Raw genomic sequence first — 22,446 nt, 5'->3', positions numbered from 1 at the left:
GGGGGGCTGGAGGGGGAGGGAAGAGGGGGCAGGCAGTGGCATCTCGGCCTTGGGAGCTGGGGAAGGGGAGAGGGGGGACCCCGCACACCTGCTGGGGGTTTCTAGGATCCTCACGGGCTCCACGCTGTCCCGACGGAGGGGAAGACCAGTAGGGGCTGGTTGGGGTTAGTGAGCCCCAGTGATGCTCTGGGGGACTGTCTCTCAGGGAACGGGGTGATGGGGAGCGGGGGAACGGCCCCCAGAGCCGCCGGGAAGGGCTGGGGAGGGGGGAGCAGCACCGCCCGCTCGGGGCGGTCCCAGCCCGCCGGGGGGGCCCAGCGGGGATAAAAGCCGGGTCTCCGGCGGGGCCGGGAGAGCGGGGCAGGATGAGCGCGGCCCCGAGCACCTCCCGAGCCCCCCAGCCCGTGCTCCGGTTCCCCGACGGGGCGGGCGGGGCGGGCAGCGGCCGTGTGGAGGGAGGGGCGGGCTGCACCCCGGGGCCGTGTTCATGCCCGGGGGGGCCGCGGAAACGGCGGCGAACCACCTTCAGCCGGGGGCAGCTGTGGGAGCTGGAGCGGGCCTTCGCCGCTGTGCCCTACCCAGACATCGCCACCCGGGAGCGCCTGGCCGAGCTCACCCACCTGCCCGAGGCCAAGATCCAGGTGAGCGCAGCCGGGACCCACCCCCTTCCGTATCCCCCTACCGGGGCCGGGACCCCCTCCTCCCCGGAGCTGCCCCGTCGGGCCACTCTCAGTGTCTCACGGTGCCCCCAACCCTCTCCCCGGTCCAGGTCTGGTTCCAGAACCGCCGCGCCCGCAGGATCCGCAGCACCAAACCGGAGCCACCAACACCGCTGTCCCAACGGCCAGGGGAGCCGGGTCCCTCCCCGCCACCCCCTAATGGAACCACCCCAGGTCCAGCCCCCACCCTGCCTCCACCGGGAGCCCCCAGCCCTGCTCGGGGCCTCCCCACCTCGCTGGGATCCACCTCCGACCTCATCTACAGTGCGGCCATCACCAACCTGGGTGAGCCGTAGCCGTGGCAGGGACCCCCTGGCATCAGGGCCCCCCTCTTGATGACTCCCCAGGGACCCCCAGCTTCACCCATCAATTTCCTTAGGGTGTGGAATTACTGTTGGTCCCGAAGATGTCATCCAATATCCTAAATACCGGTGTGGTGGGGCTGGCTCTCCATCAGCCCTCTAATACCAACTAATCTTTAGGGAAAAAAAAAACCAAAAACCAACCAAACAAACAAAATACCTTAATCTGAGGCTGTATCTGTGGATGATTGTGGCGCGGCCGCCCCTAATCCGCAGGCACGCTCGCAGGTGCCGGCAGATCCCGTATCGGATATTAAAGCTGTGTTTGCAGAGGGCTTAGCTGCCATCAGAGCATTAATCACCGTGTCTGCAGCTGGTGGGTTGCCTGCCCAGCAGGTGTCCCTGGGTCTGGGGGTTCCGGTGGTGCCAGCCTCTGTGTCCCCTCCCCAGCCAGTCCCACCCAGCTGGCTCCACTCACTGCTCTGTGGGACCCCAGAGCTCCCCCCAGGCTCAGCGTTGAGGTGCTTCCCCCCTCCCCTGTGGGACTGGAGGGGAAAGGGCTCACCTCCAAACATGAGCTCCCATCAGATCCCACGGGAATAACGCTCTCCCAGAACTGGGCAAGGGAGCAGGCAGGAGCAGCAAGGGCAGGCAGAGGGGAGTTTGAGCAGGAGGAGGATGGAAGGAGAGGGAAGATCCCCCTGCTCTCTGTGGTGTCTTTTAGATGCCAGGTGGGCGTCCCGCATCGCAACGGATTTCCCGTCAGGAAGAAAGTTGGAAACACGCAGCATCGTTTATTTTCAGAATAAAAGGACAGGAACTTCACAGGAGGAGAACAAAGTGAACATCCCTCTGTGCTGGGGGATGAGAAGCCACAGCTCTTCTTGCTTCTGTTCTGTGGCTGTAGCATTTTTAATCCATGATTTGTTTCAGGAACAGGAAGGATGAGGTCTGAGGAACGCAGCAAATCTTCCCGGGAGCAGGTACAAACAGATGGCAGAAGATAAAACCTGCCCCAAATTAATGACTCCTGGGGAGGGCAAAAGCCCCCAGCACGAGGACCACAGTTCATAGGGAGGTGTGTGAGGTCACAGTTCCCCAAGGTCCCCTTCAAGTGTCCGCACCATGACGTACAGCTCAGCCAAACCAACCACCGAGGCCACGATGACGGCTGAGAGGACACGCTGGGGACACAGAAAGAGAGAAAAGTGACCCTGGGGACACAAAAAGAGAGAGAAGTGCCAGGGCCCACCTCAGGCTCCCTCACTCACCGCCGCTGTCTCAGCGAAGACGTACTGACTGCCCAGGTAGGTGCAGGTGAAGGTGGCCACCACGGTGACGATGAAGTTGAACACGGTGATGACAACGGCTTTGACGGAGCGGGCTGGGGAGAGGGGGAAAGAGTTGTGCTTGGAAGGCAGGGCTGGGGACAGGCCCTGACCCTGCTCCACCCAAGGATTCAGATGCTTTGTGCCTCCCCATGTATTTGTAACAAGGACCAAAGGGTCACCCCCTGGCTCCAGGAATGCTTTTGAGGACTAAAAGCTGGTGGTGAGGTAACTGCCAAGAGCTGGTGATGCCACGGTGACTGACCCGTCAGTACCCACTGCCAGGGGTCAGCTGGAGGGGCAGACACTCACCTTGCCTCCCAAAGTCAGCCAATGTCCCATTCCTCTCCTAAAAGAAGGAATTAAAACAACTTGTGATCTGTTGTATTGTAATGTTAACTGCATAACAAAAGTGATGCCAATGCCCTGTCCTGTGCCGGAGGCTCAGAAGCTCAGAGGGGGGGCCCTGGCAGTGGGTGGGTGGGTTATTGGGGGGTCATTGTCAGAGTGTGAGTGCTTTCTTGCATCTGGGATTTGTTTTTAAGAGAGATACTAAAGGGTCTTGCCTTGTCACCTGTGTCCATGCTGCTGGCTAGAACCAAATGTTTGAGAGGACCTGTTGTGACCACCATAGCTCTGCTGAAACCACCCTGGTGAAGCAGCTGAGCTCGACAGAGAGCAAAGCAGAACTTCCCATGAGAGTCAAGGCAACAGGAGGATACATGCAGGGGACATAAACACAGAGGGACAGCAGGATGGGATGATGAGGAATGCAGTCAGAAGGGGTGCTGGCTGGTCCCAAGTCACTGTGCCAAAAGATCTCAGAAAAAAATAGGTGCCAAAATATTACCCTGTTTTTTTCAGCTTTTACCTTGACATAACTGTAATGTATGAGTAAACTGTAACCATTCAGGAAAACGCAGCACATGCTCCCAGTAAAACATTTACTGTAGGTGCTCAGTCTCCCAGATCAAAACCTGAGCTCCTTGGCACAGTGAGATGTTCCCAACTCATTCTCAACTGTTTCACCATCCTGACAACCCTTTGTCCTATCCTCCTGCCTCCATCCTACCTCTGTCCCACACCCATACCTATTGTCCCCGCACAGTTTCAGGGTGCAGTTTCCTGATCCCTGCCCACGTTCAGTACCGCGCTTGCTCTATGGGGCACATTCCCTTCACTCTCTGCCAGGCTGCTGCCGGCAGCACTTCTGGGGAAGGTCTCCTGACAGCGGGGAGTGCCCTCACCTGGCCGGTGATGTTTCGGGTCATCCGCCGGTACTCCTCGTTAGCCAGCTTGGCCTTTATCCGCTCCAGCCGGGCCACGAGCTCCGGGTTCTGGGGGAAGGAAGTCCCGGTGAGGGCCGGGCACGGGCGTTGGGAGAGGGCGGCAGCCCCTGGCCCTCACCTACCCGCGGCGGCACCGGCACCTCGGGCAGGTGGATCTCGCAGCCTTCCAGGAGCTCGTGTAAGTACAGCGGGGACTCTGCGGGGGGTTGGGACAGGACTGTTACCGGCGGCCCGGCGGGTCAGGGCCCGTAGCACCGTGGGCAGCGCGGCCTACCTGCCTCCCGCAGCGCGGCGTGCAGCCCCCGCAGCAGGCTGAAGGGCACCACGGCGCCTTCGGAAGCCAAAGCCGCCTCCAGTTCCGCCCGCAGGCCGTCGGGCAGCCCCGCCAGCTCTCCCCCCTCCACCGCCCGCCGCAGCCGCGGCCCGGCCCGCACGGCCGACGCCATCTTCCCGGCAGCCGTCGCCTGGGCGACGCGGAGAACCATAGAGTCGGGCTAGAGCGGCGCTGCCCGGCGCGGAGGCCGCCGGGAAGAGGAGGGGGCGGAGACGGGCGCGGTGCACTGTGGGCCGGTGGTGGGATGTCGGGCTGCGCGGCTCGGCGGTACGTGGCGGCGGCTCTCAGCCGGTACCGGGCCCGGGGACCGCCGCGCTGGGAACAGCCCCCGGCCCGCGGGCTGCGGCCCCTGGGTGCGGGGAGTGCCGCGGCCCTCCCGCTGCTGCTGCCGCCGCGGAGGAACCTCTCGTCACGGTGAGGCCTGGGGCGGGGGAGCGAGGCCCGGAGGTGTTGGGGGAAGGTTGGGGTGAGGGGGGGGGGGCTGCGAGGGGTGTGGGGTGGGGGCTCTGAGGGGTGTCTGGGGTGGAAGGGGGGGTGGGAGTTGGGAGCCTCTTGGGTCGTTGTGGGGACACTGGGAAGGAGCTGGGGAGCTGTCAGGCTGCCTGGGGGTGCGGGAGGGGGGACTGGAGGCAGCTGGGCAGGGGGTGAGGGGGTGTCCAGGGCAGTTGGGAAAGGGGAGACTGGCAGGGGAGAGGGGGTAATTGGGCAGCCTGGTGCGTACTGGGGCTCCCAAGGGGTACCCGAGAGAGATATGAGGCAGGGGCTGTGCCTGGCTAGCACCTGGGGCTCGAGTGCTGTGTCCCCCCAGCCCCTGCACACCCCCTGAAACACCTCTCTGCTCCTAGAAACCGTCCCGAGGGCAAAGTGCTGGAGACAGTGGGGGTGTTTGAGGCACCAAAGCAGCACGGCAAATATGAGACGGGTCAGGTAAGCAGTGCTGGGGAGCAGCACTGAGTCTGCTGGCTCTTCCTGCAGAGATTGGGCAGCCCAGGGATTTACTCACGAGGAGGCTGCTACTGCCTTGTGGTAGGAGTCCAGAAGTTTCACAGTTCAGTGCTCTGTGTCTCTGCTGTGTCTGCAGTTTGTCAGTCATCTGACAGTAGCAGGTTGATAAGAATCTGCAGCACAACACCACTGTTCTTACACTGGCATTTACTCTGCTGGTTTTATTTAAGCTTCTTTTTTCCTTTCGGAGCAAAAGAGATCAATTTCTGCTGGTCTCCTTTCTGCATTTCTCTCGTTATTACTTGTTTATACATTCACTTTTATGGGATACAGATGACATGAACTTCTTCTCTCCCTCTGAGCTGTTTCTGTTCCCTCTTTTGTTTCTTTGCTGTGTTTGCACCAGGGATTCCCCCCTGGATTTACCAGGGGGATTCTCCTTATATCCCTACCCCACGTGTTTGTACCCTTTGGAAATGTTTCTCATTTCACCTCAGGAGAGGGCTTTTTGCTTCATGTTTCTGATGTGTCCCAGGTGATTAAAGCTTGCTGTGTATTCAGATGCATTTGTTTCTTTCAGCTGTTTCTTCACAGTGTGTTTGGCTATCGAGGCATAGTCCTGTTTCCCTGGCAAGCCAGGCTTTATGATCGAGATGTGGCTTCTCCTGTGACAGAAAAGTAAGAACTTATCCTGGCTGTCTTATGGTTACATTTATATTTTGTATCCAGTTTCCTGGCTGGGGTAAAGAAATCTTTTTCAGGAGGTTAATGGTATGGGTCTGTTCTGTGTGAATGTGAACTAGAAGAGAGGTGCTTAAAGAGGAGATATTGTATGAGGATTAATTTTGTGTTAGAGACAGGGAAAAAGGATGAAGGAAGTATGAGATAGTGCTCCTGGCATTTTTTGCCATAAAACAAACCCACAGAGAGAAGTGGATATGACAAGGGGAGTTTAGGACAACAGATAAAATTTCTATAGGTATGGCAATGATACAAGACTGGGGAAAATGTGGGCCCACTCCAGAAGGAAATGAGAGAGCTGATCACCCAAGATGTAGGGAAGGCTGAGGTACTTAGGGGGACACTGGTACAGGTTGCCCAGTGAAGCTGTGGCTGCCCCCTCCTTGCAAGTGTCCAAGTCCAGGCTGGATGGGACCTTGGGCAGCCTGGGCTGGTGGGAGGTGTCCTGTCCATGCAGGGGGTTTGGAACTGGGTGATCTTTAAGGTCCCTTCCAACCAAACCATTCTATGATTCTGTGATTGTTTTTTGAGTGAGGTTTAGGCTCCTGTGTGAAAATGGAGGTTCTGGGAGGTTGCCAGTGAGTTGGATTTGTCATCTGTCTCCCCATCATCATCCAAAGCCCCCTCATCCTTTCATGCACTCAGTCATTGGTCACTTCTCCCTCCCCTTCATCCATTTCCCCCCTGGCCTGTGTTGATCTGCCAGGTGTGATTGGCATCTGTCATTGTGCACCTGACTTGAGGTGAATTTGGGTGGAATTGAGTGATTAGAGGTTGTGAAAGGTATTTTTATAAGAAACCCCAAATCGTTAATGGATGTGCTTGGTCCTAGTAAGAACATTTTGCTGCCACCTTTGAGCTCAGTGCTCTGCTTTTCTCTGTAGGAGTGAGAATGCTGCAGGCCATGGTTCCAAAGAGGTCAAGGGCAAGACACATACTTACTATCAGGTGTTAATAGATGCCCGGGATTGTCCACATATAGTAAGTAACCAATGATTTTAGTACTGAAACTAATAAAACTTCTTCTGTGTGAATGCTTTAGATGGGCAGGCACTGAAACAAACTGGCTTTGATGCTTAACTTGTTTAGAATTTGAGGACAATTTTGTTGTTCAAGTCATATTTTTTCCGAGACAGATAATCTGAATTGCCATATGGCTGTTTTCTGGATCCTGTTTCCCCTTTCCAACCTCCCTTCCTCACCCCATGAGCATTCCTACCGAGTTGCTCACAGGTCCTTGTGAGTGTGGGCTGCAGCACTGAAAATTCTCTTCACTTGTTTGAGTGGAGAGTTAGTCCAGAGGAGTTAAAAGGAGAGATGTCCTGAGGTGATTTGGTTAAATAAAATAAATGTTGCATTCTTTAGAAGCTACAGCAGTGAACTGAAAGGTGGCTGGGAAGTGGCCCACAGCAATCCACAAACCCATAAACCTTCCCTTTCCTCAGTCACAGAGATCACAGACGGAAGCGGTGACGTTCCTGGCAAATCACGATGACAGCAGAGCCCTCTATGCCATACCAGGTGAGTCAAATACACATTTCCCCTGTGTGGAGATGGAGATTGGCATAAGATGAGAGACAGAAGAGTCACCAACAGTCCATTTCTTCCAGTGGAGCAGCAGTTCCTGCAGGACTTACCTGTAGGGGAGGATAAATGCCTGCTCCAAGCTGGAGGCACAGATCCCATTGGTGTACCCTGTACCTTGGGGCCATTCTGCTTTGTTATCAGGACAGCTAAATAGATCTCTTCTTGTTGTGTGTGTCCTGCCCAAAGTCCTCTTGTGGCAGTGCAGTCACTTCCCAAGCAGTGTCTGTTAATCAGGGGAATTATTCTATGGAGAAACCTCCCAGGGTAGTGTTGCCAAGGGTTGCTACTGCCACCTTTCCTCCATTCTTTCTTGCAGTCCTGGTATGAGCTTTGGCTGCTGCTTCCAAAATACTTAACTCCTCACTAGTGTGATCCATTTCTCCTCCAGGAGACTTCTGAGCTGCTTTTCGTGGGGGAAGTTCAGTGGCTTTTGGGGTTTTGTTTCAGGTTTAGACTACGTAAGCCATGAAGATATCCTCCCCTACAGCTCCACTGATCAAGTGCCCATCCAGCATGAGCTCTTTGAGAGGTTTCTCTTGTACGACCAAACAAAAGGTAATTTGTAGCTTCAGAGAACTTTTTGACCAGAATCCAAAATCCATCATCTTGGATACAGTGTCAAAACTTTGGTCTGGTTTGGGTTTTGTTACAGTAAAGCTTTCTTTAACTACTGTAACTTTGTGAAAGGAGTTGCTTTGAGGGGAAGGCACTTTGATTATGGAACATCTCTCCTCATAAACTCTCATCTTTTTCTCCTTACAGTTCCACCTTTTGTAGCAAGGGACACACTGTGTGCGTGGCAGGAGAAGAACCACCCCTGGCTGGAGCTCTCCGATGTGCACCGAGAAACCACGGAGAACATCCGTGTCACAGTCATCCCTTTCTACATGGGCATGAGGGTAGGGCTGTGTTGTGTGTTGCTGGGTTAGTTCTGTGACCTGTTTAACTTGTGTTTCTTTTCTAAAATCAGTTTTCTGATTGAGGGTATCTTCTGCTTACTGCAGAAATTACTTCCTTAGACACAGTTGCCATTTCATTGTTGTGGTGTCTGTCAGGGGTATGAAAATAAAGCTGTTTTGCCATACGTTTTTGGAGAACAGCTCCTGCTTTTCTGCAGAACAGTGTTAGCAAGATAATTGTGAAGGATTTTTAGGAAGGCTGCTGAAGTGGTCCTTTGCTGCCTCAGTCATTGATGGGTATGTGTGTAACAGGTGGGATCAAGGGTCCATTATCCTGCCCAATGGTGTGGTGCTTTGGGTATTCACCCCTTTTTCATGGTTCTGATGTGGGCTAGAGGGCTTGGCTAAAGCTTTATGGGTTCAGTTGATAACCATGTGCTCTTTATAGTTTAAGAACTTCTTATGGACCAAGCAAAATAATGAGGCTCCAATAGCCTTCTGAGTGGGAGGGCTGGGAATTGCTGCAGCAGTTGAATTTCCAAGCCTGGAGGAGCACAGCTGTCGGGGAACCTGTGCTGTGGCAGGTGGGATGTTTTGGTGTGGAATTGCAGCTTCTGTGGAGCACAACTGATGTTTGTCCTACCCTTGTCAGAAAAACATGTGCCCGAAGGCAAGGAAACGGGTGTTTATAGATCTGTAGAAAGTGTCTAATTAACATGGAGATCACGAGCTCCTTGCAAATCTCCCACCTCGTGTTTACATGCCTAGAGTAGAGCCAGTGCCAGGCAGTAGCTGATGGAGGGCAGCTGTCTTTTTGCTCATGCAAGCTGTCTGCATCAAGCTGGCATGGAGCAAGAGCCCCCCTGCTTGTGCTGTTCTGACAGCTGAAGAGGTTTTGGCTCTGAGCGTCGAAGGGCACCTGCTAAAGTCTTTTGTTTCTCTTGACAGGAAGCCCAGAATTCCCATGTCTACTGGGTAAGTGCCTTTTGTTTCATGAAGCAGCTAAAGGGAAGGAGTTTATTTGCTGCAGCATCGTTGCTGTCTGATAAGCTCCGAGGGAGAGTAGCCCTTGCCTGGCAACTCTGTCCCGGTATCGGCTGTGGGTTATCAACTGATACTGGGTTATCAACTCGTTGCAGCTGATTCCAGTTCTTGATAACAGTCTTTTCTTCTGTCCAGTGGCGCTACTGTATTCGCCTGGAGAACCTTGACAGTGAAGTGGTACAGCTCCGAGAGAGGCACTGGAGGATATTCAGCTTGTCTGGCACCTTGGAAACAGTCCGGGGCCGTGGTGTTGTAGGAAGGGTAGGTGTGGTGTAGCTCTTCTTGGGAAGTGCAGCCCTTGGCTGGAGTCTTCTTGATTGGGTTGGTTTGTCGGTAAATTGCTTTGTGAGCAACAGAAATAGATGGGCTAGAAAACTGGCAATGAGGGAAAAAAATAATCTCTTGAGTTTGCCACCTGTTGTGAGTGTGTATGAACCAAAACTTCACACGTTAGAGAATGATCCTGGGAATGGGAAAAATTGGAATAATGTGTGGTTCTGGCACTACTCATTGGGCAAGTTGTTTGCTGTGTAACTGGTAGCATTGCTCAGGTGTGGATCTCTGTTTTTCATCTCACTGTATACATTTCCTGTTGATGCCTGTCTGTGAGGAAACGTGAAGATCAGTTGCTGATGCTCAGTGGTCTCTTCTTGTCTCCTCAGGAGCCAGTTTTATCCAAAGAACAGCCGGCGTTTCAGTACAGCAGTCACGTCTCCCTGCAGGCTTCCAGTGGTCACATGTGGTAAGAAGCAGTTGTTACTGGTTTGGCTGTTAGGACCCCACAGCACTGGGATGCAGTTTGCAGCCTGGAGTTAGGGATGAGGACAGGTGGAAGTGGACTGGACCAGACGTATTTGATAATTAAAATTTTTATGAGCTTCTCTATAGCAGTATCACAGTTGGTCATAAGATGTTTTGATACTCTGCACCAAGAGGTTCCAGGCTAATGTATTTTCCCTCCCTGGTCTGTGCTAGACTGAATTTGAAAAGACACAAAGTAGTTCTCTGTCATTTTCTGCTAAACTCAGTTTCTGTTCCTTTCAGTCCTCAGTGCAGGAGGTGAAGCTTCATGATGGCACTTCCCTAGGCAGCAGGGTTTTGTGCACTGGCATCCTCTCTAATAAAGAGGACTGGGCTTTGATTCTGCCCCTGAGTGAAGCTGTGCAGCTCTGTGTTCACAAGGAATTGTCATGTGGTTCTGTTCCCAGTTTAGGCCTTCAGTCTAACTGGTGTTCATGTCCCCTCTTCTGTAACTCAAGTAGAAAAGTACTCGGTTGAGGTTTTTTTTCCAGTGCTCTAGGGCTAAAGCAGTTTCTCTGTTTGCATTCCAGCTGGGTTATCATATTGAGTATCATCTCTCTGTGGGCAAGAACTGCACAGCCTCCTCTTGCCTTCTGTATAACAGGCCTTTCTGGATTGTGTTCTTTAAGTAAATCTGTTTTGGAGCTAAGCTGCCTTGGAACAGCCTTTAAATTGGGAAAAGCAAGAGAGCAGCTCTTTGCCTATAGGATAGACCCTTGTTTTCCATTATAATTGCCTGAGTACATGCCCTGGCGAGTAGAACCAGCTTGGTTAGTAATTTTTTCCCTCTGCATGCATCCTGAAGAAAAGGTTCTGTAGCTCAGAAGCTGCTCAGCTTGACTTCTGGTGTTCAGTTGTGTCTTCCCTGGGATGACAACCCCTTAGTTTATCTCTGCCATCTTCTTGCCCATGTAGTCATCTGGAGTTTGGGGCAGTAAAGAAATTCTGTTTGTACAAGGACATGCAGATTCAGTTCTGAAATGCAAAGCAGAAGCTGTTCCAAAGTACACCTGTCATGGAATTTCATGTCACCAGAGACTTCTTATCCAGCAGAGTTTCTGCTGCGAAATACGAATCTGAATTTAGGTGTAATGAGTTTGTAAAGATAGCTCAGATGGTTCTGTTTGCTGTGGGGTGGGAGTTAGGTAAACACTGTTGCAGATGCCTGGAACATGCTTACCTCCTGGAGGCTCCAAACATCATCCTTATTCAGGAAATGTATATTTAGATGTGATGAAAAACGACCAGGAGTCTTCCAACACATGAGTCATCTTGGCAGGCAGATACCCTTGCTGCTGAGCTGATGCAGTTGCTGCTGAACCAGCCTTGCTATGAGTTGCTCTGCACGGTACAACAGGAGCTCAAGTCTTGCCTTTTAGCTGATGACTCCTAGCTGTGTTTGTCCCCAGTCTCAGCGTGATCTCTGCCATTATTTTGCAGGGGTACTTTTCGATTTGAGAGGCCTGATGGCTCCCACTTTGATGTCAGAATCCCACCCTTTTCTCTGGAAAGCAACAAAGATGAGAAGACCCCTCCCTCCGGCCTTCACTGGTAGAGCAGACCGAGTGCTGAGACCCACAGAGACCTTTGTGTGTTGTAGACCTTTGCCTCCCCATTATGCTGCAGCCAAGAACATGGAGCTTTTAAACATTTTAAACCATTTTTGTTTTAACTGTTGTCTAACGGGGAGGCTCTTTTTGAACTTCAGTACTGGCTCTCTCAGGCTGCTTGTAAACATAAGCTGTGTTACAGTTAACTTTTCCCTCCCTGGCACCTGCTGGGGTTGGAGATGGGGCTGTAGATCTGTGCCGTGGCAGCAGACTGGCCCCCTCAGCAGGCCTGGACCCTTTCCAATGTGTTGTGAATTCTCTGCAATGTGAGGTTTACTCTAATAAACTGGCCCTTCCAGTTGCAACCAGTCTTCCTTTATAAACAGAGGCCTAGGCTTTGCACCCAGCCTGCTCCAGCTTGTTGCTTCCCCCCTCATTCACGTGCACAGCAGAGTCAGCCCAGACCTCTTGCAGCTTCAGAAGGCAGCAGCGAGGATTTTTTAGGGATCAGGAATATGAGCTCAGCCTTCCTGCAGCTCAGCTGCTTTCTGGGATGTAGCCGGTGCGTGGCGGAGCAGCCTGTGAGCCACGCTCCCTGTGGTTCAGCTTGTCTGGGCAGTGCACTGGAGCAATGCAGAGCCTGTTTTGTCAGAGAAGAGAGCACAGCGTGGGGAAGGCAGGTTGGCAGATGGTGCTGAGCAGGCTGCCGTGCTGCTGTGTGTGTGCAGAGCACTGGGTTGTGTGTTGTGATTGTACAGGAGAGCTGAAGGGGGGTCCTTCCCCTTCCAAGGTGTGCTGTGCTGCAGGGATGGATGTCTCAGCTGCTGGAGGATACTTCCCCACTCTGCCTGTGGCTGTCACTGTATTTCCTTGGTAGTTTCTGCATTGGCAGGGAGAGCTGGTTTGAACTTGCTGTGCTGTCAGCCACAGTGAGGTAGTGCTTGGCTTTCTGCTTCCGCTAGCTCAGCTTGTTGGGTTGTGATATTTTTTTTTTATTTATTTGATTTAGGTTTTGGTTTTTTTGGGTTTTGTTTTTGTTTTTTTTTCCTTACTTTGGTCTTCCTTAAGTGACAAGGTGTAATGAACTCACAGGACTGTATTTCTCAAAAGTATCCTATTTTTCCCTTCTTCCCAAGTCCTCTCTGAACAGGCTCTTTGCAATATCTTTCTCTGCAAGGCAGTGCTGTGAGCCAGCTTGGCTGCTGGACAAACAGCCTTCAGAAATGACAGGGGGAGAGACTTGAGACTTGTGTGCTGTCCTGCAGCCAGCAATAGATACCTCTATAAAGAGACTTGATTAGTACTGCTTAAACAATGTGTATCTGTCATGGGTGTCTCCAATTCATGTCTTCCTTTATGTCAGATAGGACATGCCATCTACCTTGCTTATAGACTTGAAAGCTTTAGATAGCCACCCTGCTTTTAGGGGTAGAAATGGATCCATAAGTACGGCCCACAGCTGACAACCCCACGTTGCCACTACTATGGTGATTTATTTGCAGGAGGAAAAGGGAGAATAATGCTTTGTGTTCAGAGGACCTGTAGGAACCTGCTTTTCCCTCGCACAGCTTGGAGTAGCAGCAGTGGCATACTGACTGCAGCTTTAGTGGCAATTGCAAAACCACTGTAGATGTTTAACCCTGCTGCCCGTGTTTCTGGGGTGCTGTGGACTGAGGGCTTCCAGTAACAAGCAGAGAGAGGTCTATGAGAGCTTGGTCCGGTGGGCAAGGGCTGCCTGCACCAGGCAGAGCAGCTCCTGGTGAGCCTGGTATGAGGTGAGGGTACGGCTGGGCCCAGAACAGACTTTTTTTTTTTTTTTTTTTTATGAATAATGATTGGCAAGAACCGAGGTGACCAGGACAAAGCGGTACGGGGAGCTCAGGAATGTTTCTGCTCCATCAGCCTCTGTGGAGGGACCGACCTCTGCCAAGGGGCTCTGGTGGGTCCTTCCTCGATTGCTTCTTCCCACGGGAGCGTTTCAGAGCGGGGCCGACCGCTGTCCCCAGGCCGGGCTCATTTCCTCTCCTGTGAATACCTGTACAGAGAACTGACCAATAAAGCGCTGAAGGAATAATGCCTCTCGCTCCTGCCTCTCTTTGTTTCCCTCACCTCCGCGGCCTCCTCTTCTTCCTCCGCGGGCCTTGGGGCTCTTCCCGGTCCCTCCTCGGGGCCGGCCCCACCGCTCCTCCCTCTCAGCGGGCAGGGCCTTAACGCGGAGCTCCACCGCCCTCCTTCCTCCCGCCGCCATCTTATCCTGTGCGGGGTGGGAGGCAGCGTGGAGCCAGCATGGTGGCGGCGGGGGTTCACCGGCCCGGGCCGCTGAAGCAGCAGAACAAGGCGCACAAGGGCGGGAAGCACAGCGGATCGTCTCAGCGCCGCACTGGAGGTGAGGCGGATCGGGCCGGGCCTGGGCTGGGTTCGCCACCGGGTTCCCAGCCTGATCGCTCTCTCTCCTCACAGGCCGCGTTCCCGTCAAAGCGCAGCCCCGCCGGCGGCTCCGCGATCTCAGCAGGGTGGACCGGCGGCACCAAGCGCTGCAGCTCCGCCGGCAGCGGAAGGAGGCGGTGAGGGCCCCCGGGGGAAGAGCGGGAGAGACGGACGGGTGTGTTCGTTTCGGGGGTGAATGGAGAGTGACCGGAGCTGTGGAGGGACCCGGTCTCGGAGCTGGGCTGCTGCCTGGTTCACGCTCTGCTCTTGTGCCCGCAGGTGCTGGCGGAGAAGCGGAACCTGGGCAGCCGGGACGGGCCCCCGCACCTGGTGGTTCTGGTACCGCTTCACAGCAGGGCTGCGGCCCACGACCCCCTCCGCTTGCTGCAGAGCCAGGACTCGGCTGTTGTCCATGTGGGTGAGGGCAGAGCCCGTGGCTTTGCGCTCCTCTGCCCCCGGCTCAAGCAGCGCTGGCGCTTCGTGACAGCACAGGCAGGTGAGGAGACGCCATTGTTGGTGTGGTTTTGGCTCTGCATCTCAAGCACTTTCAGTAATAGAGGTGTTTTATGTGCACAGGGGACCTTCACGCTGTGTTGGACCTAGCAAAAGTTGCTGACTCCCTCCTGTTCATCCTGGATCCTACAGATGGCTGGGACAGTGCTGGGGAGCACTGCCTCTCCTGCCTCTTTGCACAGGGGCTCCCCAGTTACGGTAAGCGAGTGAGAAACATTAGGGCTTCTAGTGGGGTGTAAGTCGAGGAAGCATTTGATTATGAACTGATATCTGAGTGTTAATGCTTGGGAGAAGAGTTATAAGAAGGTTTACTGTCTGATCCTGAACTCTCTTCTATGCACTTAGCTCTTGCTGTCCCAGGGTGCACTGACTTGCCACCTAAGAAGAGGATTGATGCCAAGAAGAAACTTAGCAAAGCCATTGAGAAGCGCTTTCCTGAGGCCAAGCTGTTTCCCCTGAACACAGAGCAGGAATCCTCACTGCTGCTGAGGCATCTTGCCACCCAGAAGCAGAGGCATCTTGCTTTTCGGGACAGGCGGGCTCACCTGCTTGCCTATGCTGCTGAGTTTGTGCCTGGTCAGGAGAGTGACCTGGTTGGGACCTTGAAGGTGTCCGGCTTTGTCCGGGGACAGACCCTGGATGTGAACAGCCTGGTGCATATTGTGGGGCATGGAGACTTCCAGATGAGCCAGGTGGATGCACCCCCTGATCCCCTCTCTTTGAACCCCCGAGTGGTTAAAGGACAGAAGAGGAGTCAGGACATGGAGGTACAGGTGTGTGGGCAAGCAGGGCCCAGATGAACATGATGTTTCTAAACTCCCATCAGCAAAACATACAACTGGGAGTATATGGTTAAGGGGGGTAAAAGGAGTTATATCAAGAGAGCCAGTAGAGCTGTTTTCTGCCACTGAGCTCAGATTCCTTGCATGTGGCATTACCAGATGTTACAGCATAGTGAACATGATACTGAAGGGAGTTTCACTTTAGACTGATTGCTCGCATGAGTTTTGTGCATTCACATTGGGGAACTGCTCCTGCCCTGCAGGATGGCTCTGTGAATGGCACTGACGAGATGGAGGAAGATGTTAAGGTCCTAATGAAAGCAGATCCAAGCAAGCAGGAGTCTTTGCAGTCAGAAGTGGTTCCTGACCCTATGGAAGGGGAGCAGACGTGGCCCACTGAAGAAGAACTGCAAGAAGCAGAAGGTGAGTAGCAGTGATACTTCTGTATCTTTTCCTCATCCCTGTTAAGAGTGTTGTTAGAAATCCTGTGTCATCAGGATGGCTGAGGGTGGCTGTGAGGGTCCCATCACCTGACTACTGGGATGTGTGATTTGCCTGGCAGTTAGCAGGGTTACATTTAATTGCCTTTTCTTGGACCCTGACAAATTATGTACTGGGAAACACAGGTCTGAAGTTGGTGTTGGCTTTCATGGTGTAAATGTTGCTGAAGTAAAGGAGAATTGTTCCTGTATTAACTATTGGCTGGAATCCTACAGATTGTCTGAAGGCAAACAGGAGGGTGGTGAAGGTTCCCAAAGGCACATCCAAGTACCAGGCTGCCTGGATTGTGGATGATGGAGAAGAAGGCAGTGAGAAAGATGATGATGAATATGATGACATCGATGATGATATGATGGAAGAGGCTGTTTCCCAGGTACATCCAAAAGCTGATGTTGCAGGTGATCTCCAGAGCACTACTACTAATCCTAGGACAATCCTGTCCTTCCAGCTTATTCCATGCAAAGGCACAACACAGAGATAGGAGTTGCCTGGGTTGCTATTGTTAAATCTTTTATGTGTATCATGTTGCTTCTTTGGCCTGTTAGATACTGAAATGAGGGACTTGTAGCTTGGGGCATAAATTCCCACTCAGGGTTTGCCGTGCTGCGTGGACATCAACAGGGCAGATGTGTGATGGGCTTTGTGCTGTCCTCTGTGTCAGGAAGGGGAAAGCAGTGAGGAGGAAGAGGAACCTGCAGACGAGGAATGTGAGACCATGACCATTTCTGAAAGCTTGCGGGATGACCAATATGATGAGAAGGTGGAAGAAGATGAACAGATGCTGGAGAGATACAAACAGGAGAGAATGGATGAAATGTTTCCTGATGAGGTGGACACGCCACGTGACGTACCTGCCAGAGTCCGGTGAGAAACGGGATACTGGGAGAGGAGCTGGAAGGTGCCTTTCTGTCTCCTTCGGTGAGACAGGGCAGGAAGCCGGTGATGTCTTAGCCGTGGTGTCTGAACCTGGCTGAAGGACTCTTCTGAAGATACATCCTTAGGCTCTGAGGCTTCCGGGAGAGGCACCAGCTTGGGGGGCAGTGGGTGGGCCTGGGCAGTTCCCTGCAGCAAGGAGAGCTGGGTCCTGACCTGGGAGAAGGAGGAGGATGGCAAAGCCCTGATGCAGGGGTGGTTTGTCTGGGGACTTGAATGATTTTTCTAGTCCTCCCTGCATTAAGAACTCCAAGAGGTGACGTTTGCTTTGTTCCCTTTAGCCTCTGAAGGTATGAGTCCTTGAGGACCACAGAAGGTGCTGGCCAAACACCTCGACTGGTGAAATAGTTTTGCTTTTCTGTTATGTGCTTCAGGTTCCAGAAGTACAGGGGGCTGAAGAGCTTCCGGACTTCCCCATGGGACCCCAAAGAGAATCTCCCTAGGGACTATGCCAGGATTTTCCAATTCCAGGACTTCTCCCGAACCAGAAAGAATCTCTTCCGGCAAATTGAGAAAGATGAGACGGAAGGAGCTTTGGTAACTCCCTTTTCTGTTGTTGATCTCTTCCCCTTATGTGTTCTTTTGCTTGTAGTAGGAAGAACTTGGCAGGGTGGTGGCTGAGCTCTCTGTTGAGAGAAGTATTCATGATGATCCTCTCTTGGCAGGTTGGCTGGTATGTTACACTTCATGTCTGCAATGTCCCTGTCTCAGTGATGGAGAGCTTCAAAGAAGGGAAGCCCCTAGTCCTGTTCTCGCTGCTTCCCCATGAACAAAAGGTGAGTAGGTACAACCCTGCTGATACCTTGTAAGTGTGCAGCTTCTTCTCTGATTCCCTCAGGCCTGTAAGGTTTGAGAGGTTCTGGCTGCAGAGGGTTTGGGTTGAAATCTCCCTGCACCGTTTACATTTCAAAGTAGAACCTTTCCTTCAGAGCAGGCTGAAGCTGCCAGGGCTGAGGTGTCCGCATTGGTGACATTGTCAAGGACGTTTGTCCCTGCTGCAGCATCCTATTGCTTTCTGCTCTGGCCACCATCACGTGCCAGCCCTGCTGCCAGCCCCTCACTGTGCTGCCTCTCCTGCAGATGTCAGTTTTGAATTTCCTGGTCCGTCGGCACCCGAGCAACAGCGACCCAGTGAAGGCAAAGGAGGAACTGATCTTCCACTGCGGGTTCAGGCGCTTCCGAGCATCCCCCCTCTTCTCCCAGCACACCTCAGGTTTGTGGGGGACTGGCAGGGTGGGCACAGGAATGTCAGGAGGGGGGGTTGGGGGTTTCTAAGGCAGGAAGCCTGTGATGTCTTAGCCGTGGTGTCTGAACCTGGCTGAAGGAATCTTCTGAAGACACATCCTTAGGCTCTGAGGCTTCCAGGGGAGGAAGTGTGGGGAATGGAAGGGCTTGGACCAGGTGGCTCACTGGTCCAGGCAAGGTGAAGGCAGGCTCCATGCAGTGAGCTGGTAGCTCAGAGGATCACCTTAATTCCCAGATACTCTGCCAGCAGAAGAGGGGGTTTTGTTACCTGTTTTCCTAAAGCTTAAAGCCTGTTTGCCACAGAAGAATGGGCTCAGTGGGTTTTCCCATAGCTTTGAGGACTGCTGCAGGCCTTAACTTGATCATTGCTGTTCTGTCCTAGCTGATAAGCACAAGCTGGAGCGTTTCCTGCGCCTGGATGCTGCCCTGGTGGTGACTGTTTATGCTCCCATCACTTTCCCTCCAGCCTCAGTGCTGCTTTTTAAACAGAGAAGTAATGGTAAGTTGTTAAGTGCTGAGGAAGTGGTGGCTGAGAAGCAGGTGCTGCCCATTCCCATACCCCACTTAATGAGACATCTTTCCAGAAAGTATGACTTGAAAAAGATGTCCCCTTCACACTATTAGAGCAGATGAATGCATTTCCATCCTTGGTCTGTCCCTGCTGTGGGGTTGCTCTGGGCCCAGAAACATTTGGGGAAAGGGGTGTTGGAGGCACCTCCTGGTAGTGACTCTGCCTTGCAGGAATGCACGACCTCATTGCCACGGGCTCTCTGCTTTCTGTCGACCCGGACAGAATCGTCATCAAGCGGTTGGTGCTCAGTGGTCATCCTTTCAAGATCTTCACCAAGATGGCTGTGGTGCGGTACATGTTCTTCAACAGAGGTATAGCCTGTCTGGGTGTGGGATGTGGAAGCAGCTGATTTGGGGCTGTTTCTTACCTGCCTTTCATGTTTTCATCTCCAGAGGATGTGATGTGGTTTAAGCCAGTGGAGCTGAGGACGAAGTGGGGTCGTAGAGGACACATCAAGGAGCCACTAGGTAGGTTTGGTTCCATGTTTTATCTTTGTGATGCTGAGCTTGATGTAGTCTTCCTGGGCAGGAGAGACAGCTAATTGCTGCTTCTGCTCTCTGCATAGGGACCCATGGTCACATGAAATGCCACTTCGATGGACAGCTGAAGTCTCAGGACACAGTGCTGCTGAACCTCTACAAGCGAGTTTTTCCTAAATGGACTTATGACCCCCACGTTCCAGAGCCCGTGCCCTGGGTGAGGAGTGAGAGCACACTGCCAGTGCAGGAAGTGGAAATGGAATAAGTCTTTGCAGTTTGTGCCTTAGCTCCCTGGATGCTGTTTCTCAGCTTCTGCACAGTCAGGACAGCACTGGTGTCTTGGACCTACTACTGCTGGGCTCTGTACAGGGGCAGCTGTCTCACCAGCTGCTGCTCAGGTACCAGCTATAGCTATTTATTTTAATGGAAAATGTTTTAAAAAACATGTAAGTGCCTTTGTCTTCGTGGTGGCTGGCTGTGGAGGCTCTGCACCCCTTCTCTTGTGAACCCTATGGTTCACTGGGGCTGTTGTCTTTCCCTCATGCCCTGCCACAATGATGGCTCCAGGGACTTTTCTGTTTTGAGGACAGGAGTTTGTTGGAGGTTTTTGTTGATGCTGAGAAAGGCAAGGAGGGGAGAAAGGTAGCAGGTGGGGAGAGTGACTTGAGTGCAGCTCACTGGAGGCCTGTCCCAGAGCAGGGCAGCAGAGGAGAGGACAACAGGCAGCACTTTGTTTCCAAACCACCCCCATAGCGATTCTCTGCTTTGGAATAAGCAACTGCTGTAGATACCAGTGCCAGCTTCCCTTACCCCTCCACAAAAACATCAAAACTTTGGGGTTTGATAATTTATTTTTTTTTTTTCAGTAGTGCATGAATCAGACCGTACAAATGCAGAGTGAGGTTTCCTGCTGCTTGGGACATGGCTCCATTCTCATTCCACTTTCCCAGGGAGGTCTGTGAGCCAGGTCAGGGAGCTCAGGTCCACATTTCCCCCACACAGCACGACACAAACGTTCTCCACATCCTGGGGGACTGCCTGGAATCGCTCCGAGAGCACAGCTGCCACTCCCACACCCGCTGTTGGCTCAATCAGCAGCTTCATCCTTTCCCACACCAGCCGTGTGGCTTGCTGTCAGGACAGGCAGCAGCTGTCACCCCAGCAGCCAGCAGAGGCTGCTCCAGGGCTGGTGGGGAGGGCACTGCCTGTGCTCAGTGCTCTGGGGAGGGAGAGCAGAGCTTCTGCCAGCCTTTTCCAGGTGGAGACAGTGTTGGGTGTTGCATGGTTGAGTGGTGTGCAGGGGATGGTACTGCCCTGGGAGAGCAGAGGGGTGAGAGGAGAGGGGCAGAGCCTGGATGGAGGCAGGGAAAAGCAGAATGTTTACCTTGATTTCTTCCTCTGAGACTGTCAGGACCTCATCAACCAAATCCCTGATGATGGGCCACGTGTTTGGTCCAATGCTGGTTTTAACTGCATCTGCAATGGTGTCTGGTGGGTGGGGGTTGGGGGTCAGCTCCCCTTTTACCTTGGACTGATAACAGTCATCTGCGTTCCGTGGCTCAGCAGCAAACACTTTCACATCTGGTCTCAAAGCCTGCAAAGAGCAGGAGGAGCTGCTTGGTTTAGGCTGGTGTGCAGACCTCTGTCACCCAGAGGTTTCCAGAGCAGGGTCTTTCTGTTTTTAAAGAGAAAAGCTGCTGCTTGACTTTGGGAGCCCTGTCCTTCCCATGGGGAGATGCAGCCACCTCTTCCTGCAGGAGCTGCTGCCTACCTTGATGGCAACTGCGATTCCTGCAACCATTCCTCCACCTCCAACAGGAACCACCACTGCATTTACGTCAGGTACCTGGGCAGGGAGGAAGCATTGAGTGCTTCTGGCACCTTAGGAACCCCCTTTATACTTCTCCTTTGTCTGTGAGGAGCAAAACCCTAGGTCTGGTCCAGGTCCTTTGTTTCCCTTACCTGCTCCAGCACCTCCAGAGCAATAGTGCCCTGCCCTGCAATCACTGCTGGCTCCTGGTTGGGGTGCACCATGACTCCTCCTGTCTCCTGGACTACACGAGCTGCTGTCTCTGCTCTGGACTAAGAGAGCAGACAGTCACCTCGGTCCAGTTGGGCCATGTCCCTGGTTGGTCTCCCTGTGTCTCACCTTGTCACTGGGCTCACATGGCACCAGTGTGGCACCATAGGCACGGATGGCAGCTTGCTTACAGTCTGGGGCTGTCCGGGGCACCACAATGTAGGCTGGAATCCCTGTGTGATGAAAGAGAAGGCAAATCCAACAGCCAAAAAGCCACAATCAGACAGTGCTGCAGGAGTGAGGTGTGTGCAGCCTTGTTCAGGAGAGGGACACCCAGCTTTATCGCCAAGTTCTGCCCAGGAACCAGCTCAGCATTGACCCCCAGCCCTGTTCCTGCTGCCCCACAGCTCTTTGGGATGGAGCTGGAGGTTGGGGTACACGTTACCTTCTGCCTGTGCAGCACAGGCAAGTGCCTGGCCATGATTCCCACTGCTGTGTGTCACAACGGCGCGGGGCAGCTCCCCTCCAGTGTGTTTGCTCTCCTCAACAAGGCTCCTGATGGCATTCAGGGCACCACGGATCTGGAAGGAGAGTCCAGCCCCCTTAGTGCCGCTGCCTGGGAGCTGGTGTGCTGGGCTGTGTGGGCAGGTAGGAAGGGCTACAGGATTATGGAATGGTTTTTGTCTTTTGATCTTAAAGACCATCCAGTCCCATCCTGCCATGGGCAATAACACTTCCCACTTGACAGGTTGCTTCAATATGGCCTTAATATGGCCAGGGCTGAGGGAACTACAGCTCTGGGCAACCTCCACCAGTGTCTTGCTGCTCTCACAGGAAAGATTTCTTCCTGAGATCCCATTTAAATCTCCCCTCTTTCATTCCCCCTCATCCTCTCCCTGCCTTTGCCAAAAGTCCTTCCCCAGTTTTCTTGGAGCCCCTCTGGGTACTGGAGTGTGCTCTGAGCTCTCCCTGGAGCCTTCTTTCCAGCCTGCAGCAAACCCCCAGCTTTCTCCTCCTGCCTCCGGAGCAGCTCCAGCCCCTGCATCCTCCCCGCGGCCCCTGGATTGGCTCCAGCAGCTCCGTGTCCCTGTGATGGGGTCCCCAGAGCTGTCCTTCCTTGCAACCTCTCTGGTGCCATGGGGCTCCTACGCGGGGTGCCAGGATCCCCGCCTACTCCGAGGGCTGCTGGAAAGCGACTTTGTGAATCTCACGAAGCCTCCTCTGCCCCGGGGGCCATGGGCACCGCCGCCCCCCGCACCTTGAAGGACCCGGTTTTCTGGAAGAGCTCGCACTTGAAGAGCAGCCGTCTGCCAGCCAGGCCGTCTAGGCCCGCGCTAGTGAGCACCGGGGTGCGGTGGAGCCGGCCCCGCAGCCGTTCCGCAGCTTCCCGGACATGGGCCAGAGCGGGTCGGAACGGTTCGGCCATGTTCTGGGCG

General features: G+C 53.5%; 5 protein-coding genes and 2 non-coding genes across 8 annotated transcripts; 5 read left to right on the top strand and 2 right to left on the bottom strand.

The window, feature by feature from the left end:
- Positions 1-155: 155 nt before the first annotated feature.
- On the top strand, positions 156-1,356 carry SEBOX (SEBOX homeobox). The gene is made up of 2 exons (XM_071765649.1): positions 156-641; positions 770-1,356. The coding sequence occupies exons 1-2, from the start codon at positions 366-368 to the stop codon at positions 1,013-1,015; spliced, it is 522 nt and encodes a 173-aa protein (XP_071621750.1). The 5' UTR covers positions 156-365; the 3' UTR covers positions 1,016-1,356.
- A 439-nt stretch (positions 1,357-1,795) lies between these two features.
- On the bottom strand, positions 1,796-4,138 carry VMA12 (vacuolar ATPase assembly factor VMA12). The gene is made up of 6 exons (XM_071765648.1): positions 3,913-4,138; positions 3,761-3,834; positions 3,597-3,686; positions 2,662-2,698; positions 2,293-2,405; positions 1,796-2,205 (listed from the first exon to the last, which is right to left on the bottom strand). Exons 1-6 carry the CDS (start codon positions 4,121-4,123, stop codon positions 2,110-2,112), a joined length of 621 nt encoding a protein of 206 aa, XP_071621749.1. The 5' UTR covers positions 4,124-4,138; the 3' UTR covers positions 1,796-2,109.
- Positions 4,139-4,181: 43 nt separating this feature from the next.
- On the top strand, positions 4,182-11,904 carry POLDIP2 (DNA polymerase delta interacting protein 2). The gene is made up of 11 exons (XM_071765644.1): positions 4,182-4,386; positions 4,818-4,899; positions 5,498-5,595; positions 6,543-6,639; positions 7,104-7,179; positions 7,693-7,800; positions 8,008-8,144; positions 9,093-9,119; positions 9,324-9,449; positions 9,851-9,930; positions 11,430-11,904. The coding sequence occupies exons 1-11, from the start codon at positions 4,217-4,219 to the stop codon at positions 11,542-11,544; spliced, it is 1,116 nt and encodes a 371-aa protein (XP_071621745.1). The 5' UTR covers positions 4,182-4,216; the 3' UTR covers positions 11,545-11,904.
- Positions 11,905-13,731: 1,827 nt separating this feature from the next.
- TSR1 (TSR1 ribosome maturation factor) lies at positions 13,732-19,497 on the top strand. Of its 2 annotated transcripts, none has more exons than XM_071765619.1 (15): positions 13,732-13,925; positions 14,000-14,103; positions 14,246-14,462; positions 14,543-14,677; positions 14,825-15,252; positions 15,525-15,684; positions 15,978-16,135; positions 16,424-16,626; positions 17,070-17,232; positions 17,361-17,471; positions 17,776-17,908; positions 18,323-18,439; positions 18,682-18,822; positions 18,904-18,978; positions 19,077-19,497. In XM_071765619.1, exons 1-15 carry the CDS (start codon positions 13,826-13,828, stop codon positions 19,253-19,255), a joined length of 2,424 nt encoding a protein of 807 aa, XP_071621720.1. In that variant the 5' UTR covers positions 13,732-13,825; the 3' UTR covers positions 19,256-19,497. The 2 variants fall into 2 exon arrangements, with proteins under 2 accessions (XP_071621720.1, XP_071621721.1); XM_071765620.1 differs by having other exon boundaries at positions 13,760-13,925; positions 14,825-15,246.
- Positions 16,691-16,783, top strand: LOC139806293 (small nucleolar RNA SNORD91 family). Its single transcript, XR_011730209.1, has one exon. It is a non-coding gene; the product is annotated as a small nucleolar RNA SNORD91 family (small nucleolar RNA).
- LOC139806295 (small nucleolar RNA SNORD91 family) lies at positions 17,972-18,064 on the top strand. The gene has a single exon (XR_011730210.1). It is a non-coding gene; the product is annotated as a small nucleolar RNA SNORD91 family (small nucleolar RNA).
- Positions 19,498-19,822: 325 nt separating the features above from the next.
- On the bottom strand, positions 19,823-22,441 carry SRR (serine racemase). The gene is made up of 7 exons (XM_071765645.1): positions 22,269-22,441; positions 21,456-21,591; positions 21,140-21,243; positions 20,953-21,067; positions 20,762-20,836; positions 20,375-20,584; positions 19,823-20,121 (listed from the first exon to the last, which is right to left on the bottom strand). Exons 2-7 carry the CDS (start codon positions 21,489-21,491, stop codon positions 19,924-19,926), a joined length of 738 nt encoding a protein of 245 aa, XP_071621746.1. The 5' UTR covers positions 21,492-21,591; positions 22,269-22,441; the 3' UTR covers positions 19,823-19,923.
- Between the last annotated feature and the right edge of the window lie 5 nt (positions 22,442-22,446).

Source organism: Heliangelus exortis, chromosome 21, assembly GCF_036169615.1.
Source record: "Heliangelus exortis chromosome 21, bHelExo1.hap1, whole genome shotgun sequence".
NCBI classification, from domain to species: domain Eukaryota; kingdom Metazoa; phylum Chordata; class Aves; order Apodiformes; family Trochilidae; genus Heliangelus; species Heliangelus exortis.
This window is presented reverse-complemented; position numbering and strand designations above follow the sequence as displayed.